Raw genomic sequence first — 15,307 nt, forward strand, 5'->3', positions numbered from 1 at the left:
ACAGGACAATCATTTGGTATGAGATATGCTAATAATTTATTGAAAGAGGACCCCGGGAAGCCTCTGAATTCATGTTTAGGACACACACACTTTGCTCTTGGCAACTATTCCTTTTACTGAGATAAAAGATACTGCCTAGGTCTGCTATACTACTGTGGACCTAACAGCTGCTGACTGAATATTCACTTAACTCAATCTTCAAAATATCTTAAACTTTATAGTGTACAGGTGTATTACATAAAAGTTAGCCAAAATGGGCTGGGAATTTGGCCTAGTGTAAGAGTGCTTGCCTAGCATGAGTGAAGACCTGGGTTCGATTCCTTAGTACCACATACATAGAAAAAAGCTGGAAGTGGTACTGTGCCTCAAGTGGTAGAGCTCTAGCCTTGAGAAAGCCCAAGAACAGTGCTCAAGCCCTGAGTTCAGTCCCTATGCCTGGCAAAAAAAAAAAAAAAGTTAGCCAAAGTAACTGGAAGAAATAGTTTATCTGGAAGTTAGATGTTAATTTTCTGGCTTGTACAAGTCTTAGAATCTCTTTTTCTGTATTTATGTAAGGAAAAACCAGAAGTGAGAAGCTGTCAAACTCTTAACGTAGGGTTTTTTTCTGTAGGAAAGATACATAGCCACTGTGTATATAGGAGAAAAACAAGGCCCCCTATTTAAGAAAAACCTTCTAGCCACCACGAACAGATTCTGCTACTGGGATCCCACCTACAGGAAAGGAGCAGCTTTTCTGGTGAATACATGGAGATGGTGCAGAAAAAAGTGAGATATGTTTTACACGAAGTGCTTTCAAATGTCCACTACTCTGAAACTAAATAAATCAATTATTCAAGAATGATACAAAGTGAGCTACAAATACATGCTGTACATTTAAATGTTGTTTCTTCCATTTCCAAAGGGACTCCATCAAAAGAGCCAATTGCACCTGATGTTAGCAAACTCCACAAGCTAAAATGTATTCACACATGCCTGACTGAGCTCCTGTTATCCTAGCAAAGACTTCTGGGATAGACTCAAAGTATGAAAACTGTGCAAATAACTGGCTCAAACTAACTTGAACTTAGAAAACATACTGGCTACTTTTAAATTTAAAAAAAAAAAAAAAGGGGGGGGAGGCCGGGAGTATGGCCTAGTGGTTAAAGTGCTTGCCTAGCATGCATGAAGACCCAGGTTCGATTCCTTGGTACCACATACATAGCAAAAAGCCGGAAGTGGTGCTGAGGCTCAAGTGGTAGAGCTCTAGCCTTGAGAAAGTCCAAGGACAGTGCTCAGGCCCTGAGCTCAAGCCCAGGACTGGCAAAAAAAAAAAAAAAAAAAAAAAAAAAAAGCCAGGCATGGTGGCTCAAGCCTGTAATCCTAGCTACTCAGGAGGCTGAGATCTGAGGATCGCAGTTCAAAGCCAACCCAGGCACTGAAGTCCATGCGACTCCTATCTCCAATTAACTACTAGAAAACCAGAAGGAAGTGGGCTGTGGCTCAAGGGGTAGGGTGGTAGCCTTGAGCTCTTCAGCTCAGGGATAGCACCCAGGCCCAGAGTTCAAGCCCCACCACTGACAAAAAAAATAAACAAAAAATAAAAAACTTTTTAGAAATAAGGTAGTTAACAAAATAATAAAGGATTGTTTTACAAGACATAAATAAGTAGATTTCTACCAAAGAATACTGTATTTCAGTGAATTCCTCTGAACTATTATCAATATTTTGCTTCTCAGAAATCAGTATGAATCTGATACCACCCGTTACATGTGTACCTAACAAAAGGATTCATAAAAGATGAATTCAAAAGACTAAAAAACAGCCACACTTTAGATTCTTCACGTTGACAAAAAAAAGAAAAAAAAGTAAGTTTAAGTGGAAATAAAATGTTAGCACCAAAGCTAAAATAGTATGCTTGATGTATGCAATTAAGAGTATTTTGACATATTTATTGCTTACTGTTTAGATGCTAAAAACAGGAAATAACATGTTTCCTTCATTTACTATAAAGATAAAATGAGAACATATGATAACGTGCTCTGAAAAATGTAAAAACCTAAAAGCAAATGCAAAGTAATATAAAAAATAATCATTATCACAAAGTAATGCTTCTATAATTGAAAGACCTTTCCTAGAAGACCACTGCTGCAATATTTCAATGTTATGACCCAGAGGGCACAACAAAAATCAAGAAGTACAGACAATATGATTGTTAATCTGAAAAGAAAAAGTGCCCCCTAAACTTTAGTACAGAACAATTAGCAAAATTAGTCTATTGATATATAACCACTAACAACATAATCTCTTGTGTTGGGAACATCTTCACCCCAAGAAAAATAATTCAGTAAGTTTTATCAAATATAAACTGATGCTGGTACAGGGATATGAACTCAGGATCTCAAGATAGCTTAGCTGATACTTTACTACTTAAACCATGCCTCCTGTCCAGCTTTTGCTGGTTATTTGGGAGTTAGAATCTCACACGTTCCTGCCTGAGCTGCTTTTGACTTGTGATACATTGGACCTCAACTTCTGAATAGGTAGTACAAGACAGGCATGAGCATTAGCGCCTCAGTTTATTTTCAAACTTTTAAAAACTGAATGTATTCTTATCTGTCTGATTTAGGTGGTACAGTCTCCCATTGCAAAACACTGAGAAGATTGGTTTCCTTACCAGTGTGGAAACTTACTCATTACCGGCTTCTGATCAGTAAGAAACCTCTGATCAGTAAGCATAATAAAGATTTGGCCCCCTTAATTATTTTTCCCTCAGTCTTGGGGCTTGAACTCTGGGCCTGGGTGCTGTCCCTGAGCTCTTCAGCTCAAGGCTACCATCCTAAAGCCCTTGAGCCACAGGAGCCACAGGAGCCACAGCACTACTTCTGGTTCCTGTGGTTAATGGGGAATAAGAATCTCATGGACTTTAAAAGTGCCTGGACTGGCTTTGAACCACGAGATCCTCAGATCTCAGCCTCCTGAGTAACTAGGATTACAGTTGTGAGCCAGAGCACCTGGCTCTCAGTATTTCTTTCTACAACTGATATTTACAAATCTCTTAAATAGTTCATCAACAATATATGACCAGTTCTTTCAAAGTAGTACCTTTGTCCAGCCTGACTTACCTGTTTCTCTAGAGTTCCTTGCTATAAATGAATCAAAATCTACTGATTTGGGTCTAAGTGGCAACTGTTCAGAATCCAGCTTTGGTTTTGATACTGGCTCAGTTTCAAATTTTGACGAAATAGAAACATCTCCATTAATTCTGAAATATACACAACATCCACAAATATCACTCGAGAACGTCATACAACTTTTTTACTTTTTTAAAATTATAACTGACAGGCATTAAAGATCTTTAACACTGATTACTTTTGTATGATTTCCACAAATATCTGTCCAAATCATTTTATAGAATCAGAAATGTCAAGTTTCCAGTGTATTCAGCTTATTGTGAATACAAGATTGAAATTTAACAAACTATAGTCTATAAAAAAATATGTAATATATATATATATATATATATAAAACTAAATTATAGACTTACAAAGGCAACATAAACATCCACCTAGAACAAAGACAGGAAATCAACAGCCTAGTTCAGAAATAGGTAAAACTCACTTGGCTGTGGGAGGTGGTGGAGGAACTGGTTTTTCGGGCCGCTTTGGGTACACAGCTGCAGGAGATTTCAATAAATTATTGGCTTTGGTAGGTGGAGTTGGCTTTTTAGGTGGGACTTGTGGAGCAGTTGGTTTAGGTTTCTGATCCAATAGTGGTTTTTCATCTGATGATTAAAAAAAAATTAACAAGTTATCAACAATATATAGAACATAGGTTTTGCCTTTTCAAAAAAAGTTAGACTGGAAAACTCCCAGTTTAAATTTTAACACTTAAATTTCAATGGAAACTATGTTAATGATAAATCAGTTATTTACTGCTTATTTTCCTATACTTTATTTGAAATAATTATGATTAATACAATCTCTACTCAAAAAAAAGCTGTATTTTTTTTTTTTGGTCAGTCATGGGACTTGAACTCTGGGCCTGGGAGCTGGCCCTGAGCTCTTGAATTCAAGGCTAGAGCTCTACCACTTTGAACCACAGCGCCACTTCTGGTTTTCTGGTGGTTAATTGGAGATAAGATTCTCTTGAACTTTTCCTGCATAGGCTGGCTTTAAACTGTTATCTTCATTCAGGTCTCAGCCTCCTGAGTAGCTAGGATTACAGGCATGAGCCCCTGGTACCCAGCTTAAAAAAGGCTGAATTTTTGATCAATGTAAACTGCTATGAGTTTAAAGTAAAGGCTTAACTCCTTCCTATTCACACTTTGATCAAATGGTCCCTCTCCCAGGAAACTACACATTTTAAAACCAATAGACGCTAGTGAGAAGTTGGTTCAAATGAGTTCCTGCAGAGACATCCTTTTATGACAAGGAAACAAAGTCCTGCTTAAGGGAAGGTGGGAGTGTAAATAACACTGGCCTCACCTTTTTCTTCAGGCTTCAGTGGAGAAAATTTCTTCTCTGCAGCTAACAGGTCAGGCTTTGGAGCTAGGGAGAGTAATTTTAAGAAAACTATAAGATGATTTTAAAGCATAAAAATATTACATTATAAAACATGAATAATAAACTGGACACAAGCTCACATTTGTAATCCTAGCTACTTAAGAAGCTGAGGAAGATTATGGTTTAAAGCCAGTGGGGCAGAAAGTTCAAGACCCTTCACCAAAAACTAGCTGGGCGAGGTAGCATATGCTCATGATCCAAGCAACAGGAGAGCCTCAACACTTCGGAAAGGATCTCAATGGAAAGAAGCTGAGATGGTCAGAATGACTAGTTAGATATACATCTGCTTAAGTTTTCTAAAACAGGTTAAAACTTGATCAATTTTATTAATTCAGTATTTTACCTAACTAAAATACTGGCTACTGTCAAAATCCCAATTTTAATGTTTATACTTCAATTTTAATTTGCTATGTACCAACTCTGGCCTGAAAACTTATAATCCTGCCTTAGCCTTCTGAGAGCTGGGAATACAGGTATTCACTACTACATTCCTCTAGGATTCTATTTTATACCATTTATCTTAAACTATATAACAATGGGCAGTAATGCATGTGAACACCCAATTTTTGTACAGTTCTAAACATATAAATTATTTTTGCTAATAAAAATTAATAGTTTACACTTAACCCAATCTTAACTGGTTTAGAACTTAAAACAGAAAACTGGATAATGTATTTCTTACATACCTGGGCCTTTAGTAGGAGGTGGTGGTTTCTTTGGTTTCTGTTTTAGAAAAATAGTAAAAATGTTGGCAAGTTATATACTAAGCAGTAACTTAAAACAATCCTGATTGTTAGTAGCCTAAATTAAATAAGTATCTCCCCCCACCATCTGATTATTGCCAAAATGATTGGGAATGACCCCAGGGCCTTGAGCAGGCTAGACAAATCCTCTTAGTACTTGAGCTTGAGCTTGAGCTCCAGCTCCAGCTCCTTGATCAAAAGTTACAGTCCAACTACCTCAAACCCTATCAATGGATATCCTAATGATTAAATGATCCTTCCCATTCCTGGCTCCCTGGTTTAATATTCCTAACCATCACTGTTTCCCTTTCAAACAGCTCAAGGACAGATGATGGGAATGGCGAAACAAGTGGAAGAGACCTTGTTTGTTGAAAAAAATAATAAAGCAGCAATACTAGACTTGTCTTTCACTTTTCTTAAGAACACCCAAAAGGTGAAAGCTTCTTTTTCCTCACTTAGAAGTCTTCCCCGCCTAGGACTTTCTGCATTGGTGGAAATCAAATATGGCAGTATGTCTTACTGTGTTTTTCCACTGTCTATCCCTCTATGTTATAATCTCCACTTTCCTATTTGGCATTTATCTATTACATTCTTTCACTGTAATTCAACTACCATTTACCTAAATATATAATTTTAAGAAACTTCTTCATAAAAACTAATTAACAGCAATGTAAAACACTATCCTTCAAAACACAATGGTAACATGTTAAAAGTATTGTCACCACTGGAAAAAAAGGCTTACTGGAAAGTCTTTATCCAGCTCAGTTATTTGAATGGCGAAATTGTCTGGAAATACTCCTTCTTTACCATTTAGTTCTCCCTTCCACCAGCCAGTTTCCCCAGTCTCCTAAAAACAAAACAGCAACAGTTATTTTTAAGAACAGAAGTTTACAACAAAATAACAAATTCAAATACCTTTATAAGAAACAAAGTTTTGAGAGGACAGGTTGGGGGAAGGAAACCAGAGCTGGCTGGCATCTTGTCTTCAGTCTTTGGTGCTTTGATAACCCCTCCCACCCCTAAGGTTCAATGATATGTCCTTCACTCCCCCAAAAGAAAAAGAAAAAAAAGTCAACAGAACATAAGGTTCTCATAAGAAATAGTATTCTCCACATACTACTTTTAACAGCAATTACAAAACCTGAGTTTGACTTTTTTTTTTTTATTAAATCAATTTTAAACTTTCCTCACAAGGCTAAAAGGTACTCAAGAAAAGATAAAGATAAAAGTTAGAAAAAGGAGACTCTTATCTCCAATTAAGCAACAAAAACATTGGAAGTGGAACTATGGCTTAAGCAGTAAAGCAACCTTGAGCAAAAAAGCTCAGAAACAGCTCCTAGAGTCTGATTTCAAGCCCTAAAACAAGAATATGAAAAGAAAAAAAGGATAGAAAATAATGAATTTCCAAAATATCATTTTTCTCAATGCTTTATACAATAAAAATTACTTACCAGCTTTAGAAATTAACAAATACGAGGATCGATATCTAAGACAGCCCTAACCATGAAGCAAGATCCTATCTCAAAAACAGCCAAGTCAAGCAAGTATGCAGAGCAGCTCAAGTGACAGCATTATGCATAGAAGGCCCTGAGTTCAAACCCCAGTACGGAAGTAAGGAGCCCTTGTGTTACTAAGGACCCAAATCAAAGACAAAGTCCCAGTTCTTCTAATTTAACATTCTGGAGACACATACGAACTTTGAAAAGTATTTCATAAGTTAAATGACTTATTAAAAATTACCTTACCTTACTGATCAAATGGATTATTTCACCCTCTTTAAAAGTAAGCTCATCTTCATTAGTACTTTCATAAGCAAATAATGTTCTACAATACTCTTTAGCTAAAACAAAGAAAGTAAACAAAGTGTATTATAAAAATTGGTTCAGCAAATACTTAGTAAGCTCTATCTTGTATAAAGCAATATATACTCTTGATGAATTCAATCATTCTTTATATTTTAATATTTAAAATGTATAGCCAATATGATGTAAAGAAATAATTTCATTAATCATTCAAGTGTTTGCCTAATGTATGTATGAGGCACAATTCTAACTGAAAGGATTACATCAATGAACAAAGAATGGCAAGATCTTTTCCTGCATGAGGCATGAATCACATATCCTGATATGTACTACAAAGTAACAAGTGTAATAATGTATTTGGAGTATACTTTACTCACAGCCTTACCTTTAATTTTACCTTCAGTGTCTGTTTTCATTATTTCCACACTTTGAGTTTTGGATCCTTGTGGTTGTATGAGTAAAGGCTACAACAGAAATGGATGCTATTAATAGATAAGTGAAAAGAAAATAATACTACTAAATAGTTTCCTATTACAGTTTCCCCCAAGGGGAAACATGATTAGAAAAAAAAAAAAAAAAAGAAAAAAACATGATTGAAGTCAGCAAAACATTCTTAAGTGATAACTTATAGCTAGCAACTTTTTTTTTTTTTTTTTTTGGGCCAGTCCTGGGTTTGAGCTCAGCGCCTGAGCACTGTCCTTGGGCTTTCTCAAGGATAGAGATCTACCACTTGAGCCCATAGCACCACTTCCAGCTTTTTTTCCTATATGTATATGGTACCAAGGAATCGAACCTGGGTCTTTGTGCATGCGAGGCAAACATTCTAGCACTAGGCCAAACTCCCAACCAATGGCTATCAATTTTAAAACTCATTAGGAAAAATAAACATGTTCTGATATCCGTAATACAGTTGTGATTTTGGAATTTCTAGAAAAATAAGCACTTCACATATCTATTCACTGAGTCTTATACTATACAACATAGGTATTATTATTATCTCTGGCTAGATTAAGAAGCAATTGAGCCAGGAGTCTGGCCTAGTGGTAGAGTGCTTGCCTAGCTAGATGCATGAAGACCCGTGTTTGATTCCTCAGGACTGGCAAATGAGAAGGGGAAGGGGAAGGGGAAGAGGAAGGGGAAGGGAAGGGGAAGAAGAAGGAAAAGGGGGAGAAGAAGGAGAAGTTTAAGAAGCAATTAAGATAATCTGTTCACATTCAGTTCAGTACTAAAATCCAGTTTTGAACCTATGAAGTCTGACCCTAGAAAGTGAACACTTAATAGACTAAACCTTAAAACAAGATGGGAAGATATTAAAAACGCTTTTACTTCATCACTAATTAAGACATTAATAAGTATTAAAATAGTTTAAACTTCTGTGAATGAAAGCAGGACACCAGAAGCTGATGTCTATATAATCCTATCTACTTGGAAGGCTGAGAGACTAGAGGATGGAGTTTTGAGGCTACCTTGGGCAGAAAAGCCAAAAGATTCCTAAAGAGCTGCACGTGGTGCACATTCTCGATAACCTATCTAAATGGGAGAGAAACCAAACAGGTAGGTCACGCCCAGGCACATGTCACGGCAAGAGAACGTCTGTTAAAAATAACCAGAGAGGGGCTGGGCTGGAAGTGTGACCTAGCAGTAGAGTGCTTGCCTAGCATACATAAAGACTAGGATTCTACTCCTGGGTACCACAAACACAGAAAAAAGCCGAAAATGGTGCTGTGCTCATATGGTAGAGCTCTAGCCTTGAGAAAGCCCAAGGACAGTGCTCAGCCCTGAGCCCAAGACCAGGACTGGGGGAAAAAAAAAAAAACAAAAAGCAGAGAGAGCTGGATGTGTGGTTCAGTGATAGGAACACTTACTAAGTAAGCTCAAGGACTCAAGTTCAACTCCAATACCACAAAAGAGATCAAGGCATACAAATGACAAATACAGAGAAATACTCCCCCTAACATCAATGTGAATACAGCAAATACAATCTCTGAACTATTGACACTAGGAACAAGAGAAAGAAAGGAAGAGAAAGAGATGAAGGGAGGGAGGAGGGCAGTCATTTTTTCCTGAAGAAAACTCTTGAGTTTATTTTCAAACCTTCAGTTTCAAAAACTCAAGGGTTTATACTAAAGCCTAATATTATGGATCACTTACTTTATATCAGTGAAAAATGCTAGCAAAATGTTAATGGAAAATAAAATTTCATTTTATTTCAAAATAGTCTATATATTCAGAGGAGAGATAAGGAAAGTTAGTCACTGGGAATTCATTTAAAAGGCCCACTTGAAAAGAAAATCTTAAGGTTAAAAAGAAAAAAATTCACCTTATACTGCTATAACTAAAAAACCTGAAGCTTTCTCTATAAGTTCATGTAAAAATTAAGTCCTAATTTTCTGTCCTAATTTTTTTTAAAGTTTTAAGCCCAAAGTAATCAAACATTCAAGTAATCATTGCAAATTCGAAGAGGACTTCCCCACAAGCTTTTCCTCCTTCATAATCATTACTGATTCAAAAAAAAAGAAATCTAATGGAGCTGCTACCTGACATTTATATTTTTTAAAATGCTTAATGGCAAGGCAGAGCACACCTGTAGTTCCAGCAACTGAATGGAGGCAGGGGGATCGAATTTCAGGCCAGACTGGGCTACAGAGAGGAGAACCAATAAAAACAATAAAATCCAAGCAGGACACAGTGGCTTACTACTGTAAAAATGGGAGAACCGCAGTTGAAGACCAATCCTAACCCAAATCTGCCCTAACCAAAAACTCTATTTCAAAAATAACTAAAGTGAAAAAGACTGGGAGCATGACTCAAGAGCCAGAGGCCGTCCTGAGCAAATACGAGGTCCTCAGTTTACACCCTAATACTAAAAAAACAATAACTAAACCAGATAATGGATGGAAGTTAATCTAAATTAAATTCATCATTACCATCTTTTCTGCTTTTTTCTCTTCAGTTTCACCAGTGGATGTTCTTGTTCTAAGTTTCACTGAGCCTTCTTTAAAAATATCTCCAAATCCAATACCTCGAAATTTCTTTGGCTGTGTAACTGATCCGGGTGCACTGTCACCCACACCTCCTGGAGACGGCGAAGGGGAGGTAGGCCCAACCAAAGTGGAATCTGAAAGAATCATTTGGTTTTCAAGGATGATACCATGCAGAATCACAAAATCTAATATATTCCCTTCTATAAGGTCTCTAGGCTACTATGCCTACCATTTATTAATGGCAGAATTAAAGCAATAAAAATGATTATGTATTAAAATATGTAAGAGTAAGGTACACCTTGTACTCATTTTTGTTGTTGTAGAAAGCAGTAATTTTATGTACATTTAATTAGCTACTTTTCTTTGTAAGATACTCGGCAAAACAGGCCAAACAAGAACAGGTCAAGACAAGAACATATAAAATTCAGCCAAAAATAAAATAATCTAAGACTAAATTTTAAAGTATAATCATTTTTAAAGGGCTATGAACAACCCACTGGAGAATGATATGGCAATATATTTGTTTTCAGCAAACATCTTAACAGGTAAGAATGTCTTGTCATATTCTTATAATCTGGGCTGGAAATGTGGCGCGGTAGCAGAGTGCTTGCCTATCATTTATGAAGTCCCGAGTTCAATTCCTTAGTACTACATAAACAAAAAATAAAATAGACAAGCTGGGCATGGGTGGCTCATGCCTATAATCCTAGCTACTCAGGAGAGGGAGATCTGAGGATTGCGGTTCAAAGCCAGCTTGGGCACTAAAGTTCATGAGACTCTTATCTCCAATTAACCACCAGGAAACCAGAAGTGACGCTGTGGCTCAAGTAGTAGAGCACTAGGCCTTGAGCTGAAGAGCTCAGGGCCAACAACCAGGCCCAGAGTTCAAGGTCAGCAAACGCACAAAACAAAAAAAGAAAAAAAAAAACTGACTGGCATTTGACTGCACAGAAAAAAAAAAAAAATATATATATATATATATATGTATACACACACACACACACATACACACACACACACATAATATGAACATGGAAAAATTAGAAATATATCTAAAATAATTTTCATCTCTTAAGTATCAGACCACCTCTATAAATTCAGCAGTTCAAAAATGTACATAAACACATATTCAATAGGGAAAGACCAGTTAACATAAGCAGTATTTTACAATAAAGGTTCCTGAGGCTTGAGATCAGAGAAAGGAAAATGTCTTATGACTCCACTATTCAGTTCACTTTTGTTATCATTTAAGCTTAACTGAATATTCAAAGTAGATAATGCTATTTCAAAAATTAAAACAAATAAATGTAGGTCCTAAATTGAAGCTTACTGGTATGCAGAAAATGGGTTTTTTCTATGTACCTGGATCCTCCTGGCCTTCACGAGCTTCCCCATCCTCTGGTACTTCCAACTCTTTTACAAAGTTGGAGGGAAACAGACCCAATCTGTTGTTCAAGGTTCCACTCCACCAGCCTTCTTCTACCTAAAAGAGTTCACAACTAAAATAAACATTCCTTTTAAGGGAAAATCGTTGCCCTAGGGGGAAAAGTTATAAAATGAACAACAACAACGCAAAATATGGGGAGAGCCAGGAGTTTGGCCCAGCGGTAGAGTGCTTGCCTAGGCGAAGACCCGGGTTCAGTTCCTTGGTACCACATACATAGAAAAAAAGCCAGAAGTGGTGCTGAGGCTCAAGTGGCAGAGCTCTAGCCTTGACTGTCCAAGGACAGTGTTCAGGCCCTGAGCTCAAGCCCAGGACAGGCAAAAACAAACAAAGAAAAAAAACATGGGGAAAAGCAAGGCACTAGTGGCTCATGCCTGTAATACTAGATAATCAGGAGGCTGACATCTGAGGATCTGGGTTAAAAGCCAGCCGGAGCAAGAAAGTCCAGGAAACTTTTATCTCCAAAAATATAAGCCAGAAATGGTGCTGTGGCTCCATTGGTGGACTGCTAGCCTTGAGCACAAAGAGGTTCAAGTTTAGAGCCCCAGCCCAAGTTTGGCAAAAAAATAAAATATACTTGAAATATATTTGAAGTAGATTGGCAATTTAGTAGGTTGCCCATAAGATTAATAACATTAATAGCACTTTACAAGTTACAATGAGAACTTATAATCATACACTATGAAATAAATTTTTAACAAAAGTATCACATAATCAAATAATGTGTAAGTAACCAAAAGTGCATACATGGCTAGGTGCAGTGGTTCACCCCTAGCTACTAATCTTAGCTACTCAGGAAGATAAGATCTGAGGATCTCGGTTCAAAGCCAGCTCAGAAATTAAAGACCGTGAGAATCTTACATCCAATTAACTACTAGAAAAGGAGAAGTAGTGTTGTGACTCGAGGGTAGGACAAAAGCCTTGAGCTGAAGAGCTCAGAGACAGTGCCCAGGACCAGAGTTCAAGCGCCCTGACACAGACACACACACACAGACACACACACAGACACACAGACACACACACAGACACACAGACAGACAGACAGACACACACACACACACACACACACACACACACACACACACAGAGAAAAAAAAAATCTATATGTCTGACTCCAAAATGATTCCTTCCCCAACAAAAGTGGCATGAATCAAACATTTATACTCGCTAATAATCAGATTAATCAGTTTCCTTTACGTTAGTTCATAAAATAATTATTGTCTAAAACATATCGTGTCTATTAAGAAATTTTGAATAAAAGCATTTTTTTTGCCAGTACCAGGGTTTAAATTCAGGTTCTAGAGCTCTCACCTTGCTTGATCACTTTGATAACATGCCTCAAGATTGGTATTTTGCTGGTTAAGTAGAAATTCAGAGTCTTTTAGACTTTTCAGCCTAAGCTGGCTTAAACTGTGATCCTCTGGATCCTAGCCTTCTTAGTAGCTAGGACTGAGGCTTTAGCCACTGGCAACCAGCATGATGTCATTTTAGGAGTCAATTATTCATGGACCAAATTCATTTAGTAGGAGTATGTGTAAGATTATAGCTAGAAAGATCATTTACAATATTTTTTAGTGTTTTCTACTTTGTCATAATTGCAAAGCAAACTTAAGTAACAAGCACTATGTACAAATCATAATGTTGAAGGCCAAGGAAAGATTCTAGCTTGACCACAAGAAATCCCTGAACCTAAACAATGTAATGAAAAAACAATGAACAGGTCATTATGATACAGACGTAAAAAGTATGAACGTAATGCTACACAGTACAGTATTAAACCCTAGATAGAAAAAAAAATCTATGCATAAACTATGGTAATATTGTAAATGATTTACTCATAGAAAGCAGGACTGGATTACAAAGTAGCTAGAACGCAAACTGTTAGGAGATATTAAAGAATGATTCAGTGATTCAAACTACATGTAATGGAGTCAAAAGACCAAATATCAACAGACCATTTATTATTAATATGTGGAACCCCAATTATCTCTAGCACCTAAGTAGTTAGGGTGGTTTACTTAAGAAGTCCTGAGAGGCAGAGTAACACACTGGTAAAGAACAGTCAAATAAATTCTCATAAATTCTGGGGCCAGGAGTTTGGCCTAGTGGTAGAGTGCTTGCCTGGCACGTACAAAGACGCAGGTTCGATTCCTCAGCACCACATACACAGAAAAAGCTGAAAGTGGTGCTGTGGCTCAAATGGTAGGTCTAGTCTTGAGAAAGCCCAAGGACTCAGGCTCTGAGCTCAAGCCCCAGGACTAACAAAAAAAAAATTCCATAAATTCTGACAAAAAAAATAACATTCTTAAAAGTACTTTTGTAAAAGTGAGACATCTGCCTAAACCGCAGCACTATGGCTAAGACATGTCTTCCTTACCTCATCATTGATATCAATAATATCCCCTACTTTCAGTTCCAGTTCATCCTCATTTTGCGGAATGTAGTCAAAAAGAACTTTACACTGACGCTTCTTCAATTCTAAAGGAAATAAATAATAAAAATTTAGGTTGAGAAGTATGTTTTAAGGTTCCTTTTTCACATACTGTATTCATAGTCATGTGATTTAATATTAATAAGAGAATAAACAGCTTGCCATGATCTTCCCTGATCAGCCTTTTAACTCATCTCCCACACTGTACAACTTACATCCCTAAAATTCAAACTACAAATAATTCTTTCAGCAACTCAATCTCTACCTAAACATTTTATTCCAAAAGCAAAAAATATACTACTAATCTATTTTTTTCGGGGGGGGGGGGGTGGATCATGGGGCTTTGAACTCAGTCTGGGTGTTGTCCCTGAGCTCTTCAGCTCAAGGCTACCGCCCTACCCTTGAGCCAAGCCCCACTTCTCTTTTCTAGAGGTTAATTGGAAATAATAGTTTCAGGTCCTTTTGTGCCCATGCTAGCTTTGAACCTTGATCCTCAGATCTCAGCCTCCTGAGTAGCTAGGATGACAGGCATGAGCCACTGCGCCCAGCAACACTACTAATCTTAAGACACACACACAAAGGGACCAGGCACAGTGGTTTATTCCTGTCTGTGATCCCAGCAATGTGAGGTGGAAATCAGGAGGAAATACAGTCCAGAACCCATCTATAGAAGTTAGTGAGACCACATCTCAATAAGATGGGTGTGGTGGTATATATCCAGCCCAGTGACGTGAGAAGCATAAACACAAGAATCAAAGTCCAGCCCAGCCCAGGTGAAAAGAGGAGACTCTGGAAAATACCTAACACCATAATGGCTGGCACAAGTGGTAGAATACTCGCCACTATGCTTGAAGTCCCAAGTTCAAGCCATAGTAGTCCCCCGCTCCCAAAAAACACATTAAAATAATCGTAACACTTGAGGCCAAAGAGGGAAGATCATAAAGACAAGACCAGCCAAGGCCACATAGTGAGACCCTACCTCAAAGTGCACACAAACAACAAAACAAGGTAAATGTAGACAACATGTTAAGATAAATCAAGGGTAGCAACAAAGGAGAATCATTGTTTTGCTTATAATATTTTTAAGATTTAAATGTTCTTCGGGTATTAAAGCTTCCACATAAACAGATAAACGACAGCTGAAAAAAAACTTTCTGAAAAACTTTTGGAACTTAAAACAGTATGGCTCTCTCTAGTCATAGTTAACAAAGGAAAAAAAAAACAGGAAAGGGAAGTAAACAGAATTTTTAGTTTAACAAAAGTAACTAAAGCTGGTGGGTGGCTCATGCCTGTAATCCTAGCTACTCAGGAGGCTGAGATCTGAGAATTAAGGTTCAAAGCCAGCCTGGGCACAAAAGGACC

The 15,307-nt window shown here is 37.3% G+C and overlaps 1 protein-coding gene across 2 annotated transcripts in view; it reads right to left on the reverse strand.

Moving 5' to 3' along the window:
• Cd2ap (CD2 associated protein) overlaps positions 1-15,307 on the reverse strand; it is a 40,759-nt gene that overhangs the window by 11,793 nt on the left and 13,659 nt on the right. The window contains exons 4-13 of one of the 2 annotated variants that reach the window (XM_090355516.1): positions 13,892-13,992; positions 11,433-11,553; positions 10,014-10,204; positions 7,472-7,550; positions 7,030-7,124; positions 6,027-6,131; positions 5,228-5,264; positions 4,464-4,526; positions 3,598-3,760; positions 3,102-3,241 (exon numbers count right to left, since the gene is read on the reverse strand). In XM_090355516.1, the coding sequence (XP_090211642.1) occupies positions 3,102-3,241; positions 3,598-3,760; positions 4,464-4,526; positions 5,228-5,264; positions 6,027-6,131; positions 7,030-7,124; positions 7,472-7,550; positions 10,014-10,204; positions 11,433-11,553; positions 13,892-13,992 (1,095 nt within the window). The remainder of the gene's footprint in view (positions 1-3,101; positions 3,242-3,597; positions 3,761-4,463; positions 4,527-5,227; positions 5,265-6,026; positions 6,132-7,029; positions 7,125-7,471; positions 7,551-10,013; positions 10,205-11,432; positions 11,554-13,891; positions 13,993-15,307) is intronic. The other variant, XM_090355517.1, reaches the window with a different exon arrangement.

Source organism: Megascapheus bottae, chromosome 22 (assembly GCF_031878675.1).
Source record: "Megascapheus bottae isolate mThoBot1 chromosome 22, mThoBot2.hap1, whole genome shotgun sequence".
Classification (NCBI taxonomy): Eukaryota; Metazoa; Chordata; class Mammalia; order Rodentia; family Geomyidae; genus Megascapheus; species Megascapheus bottae.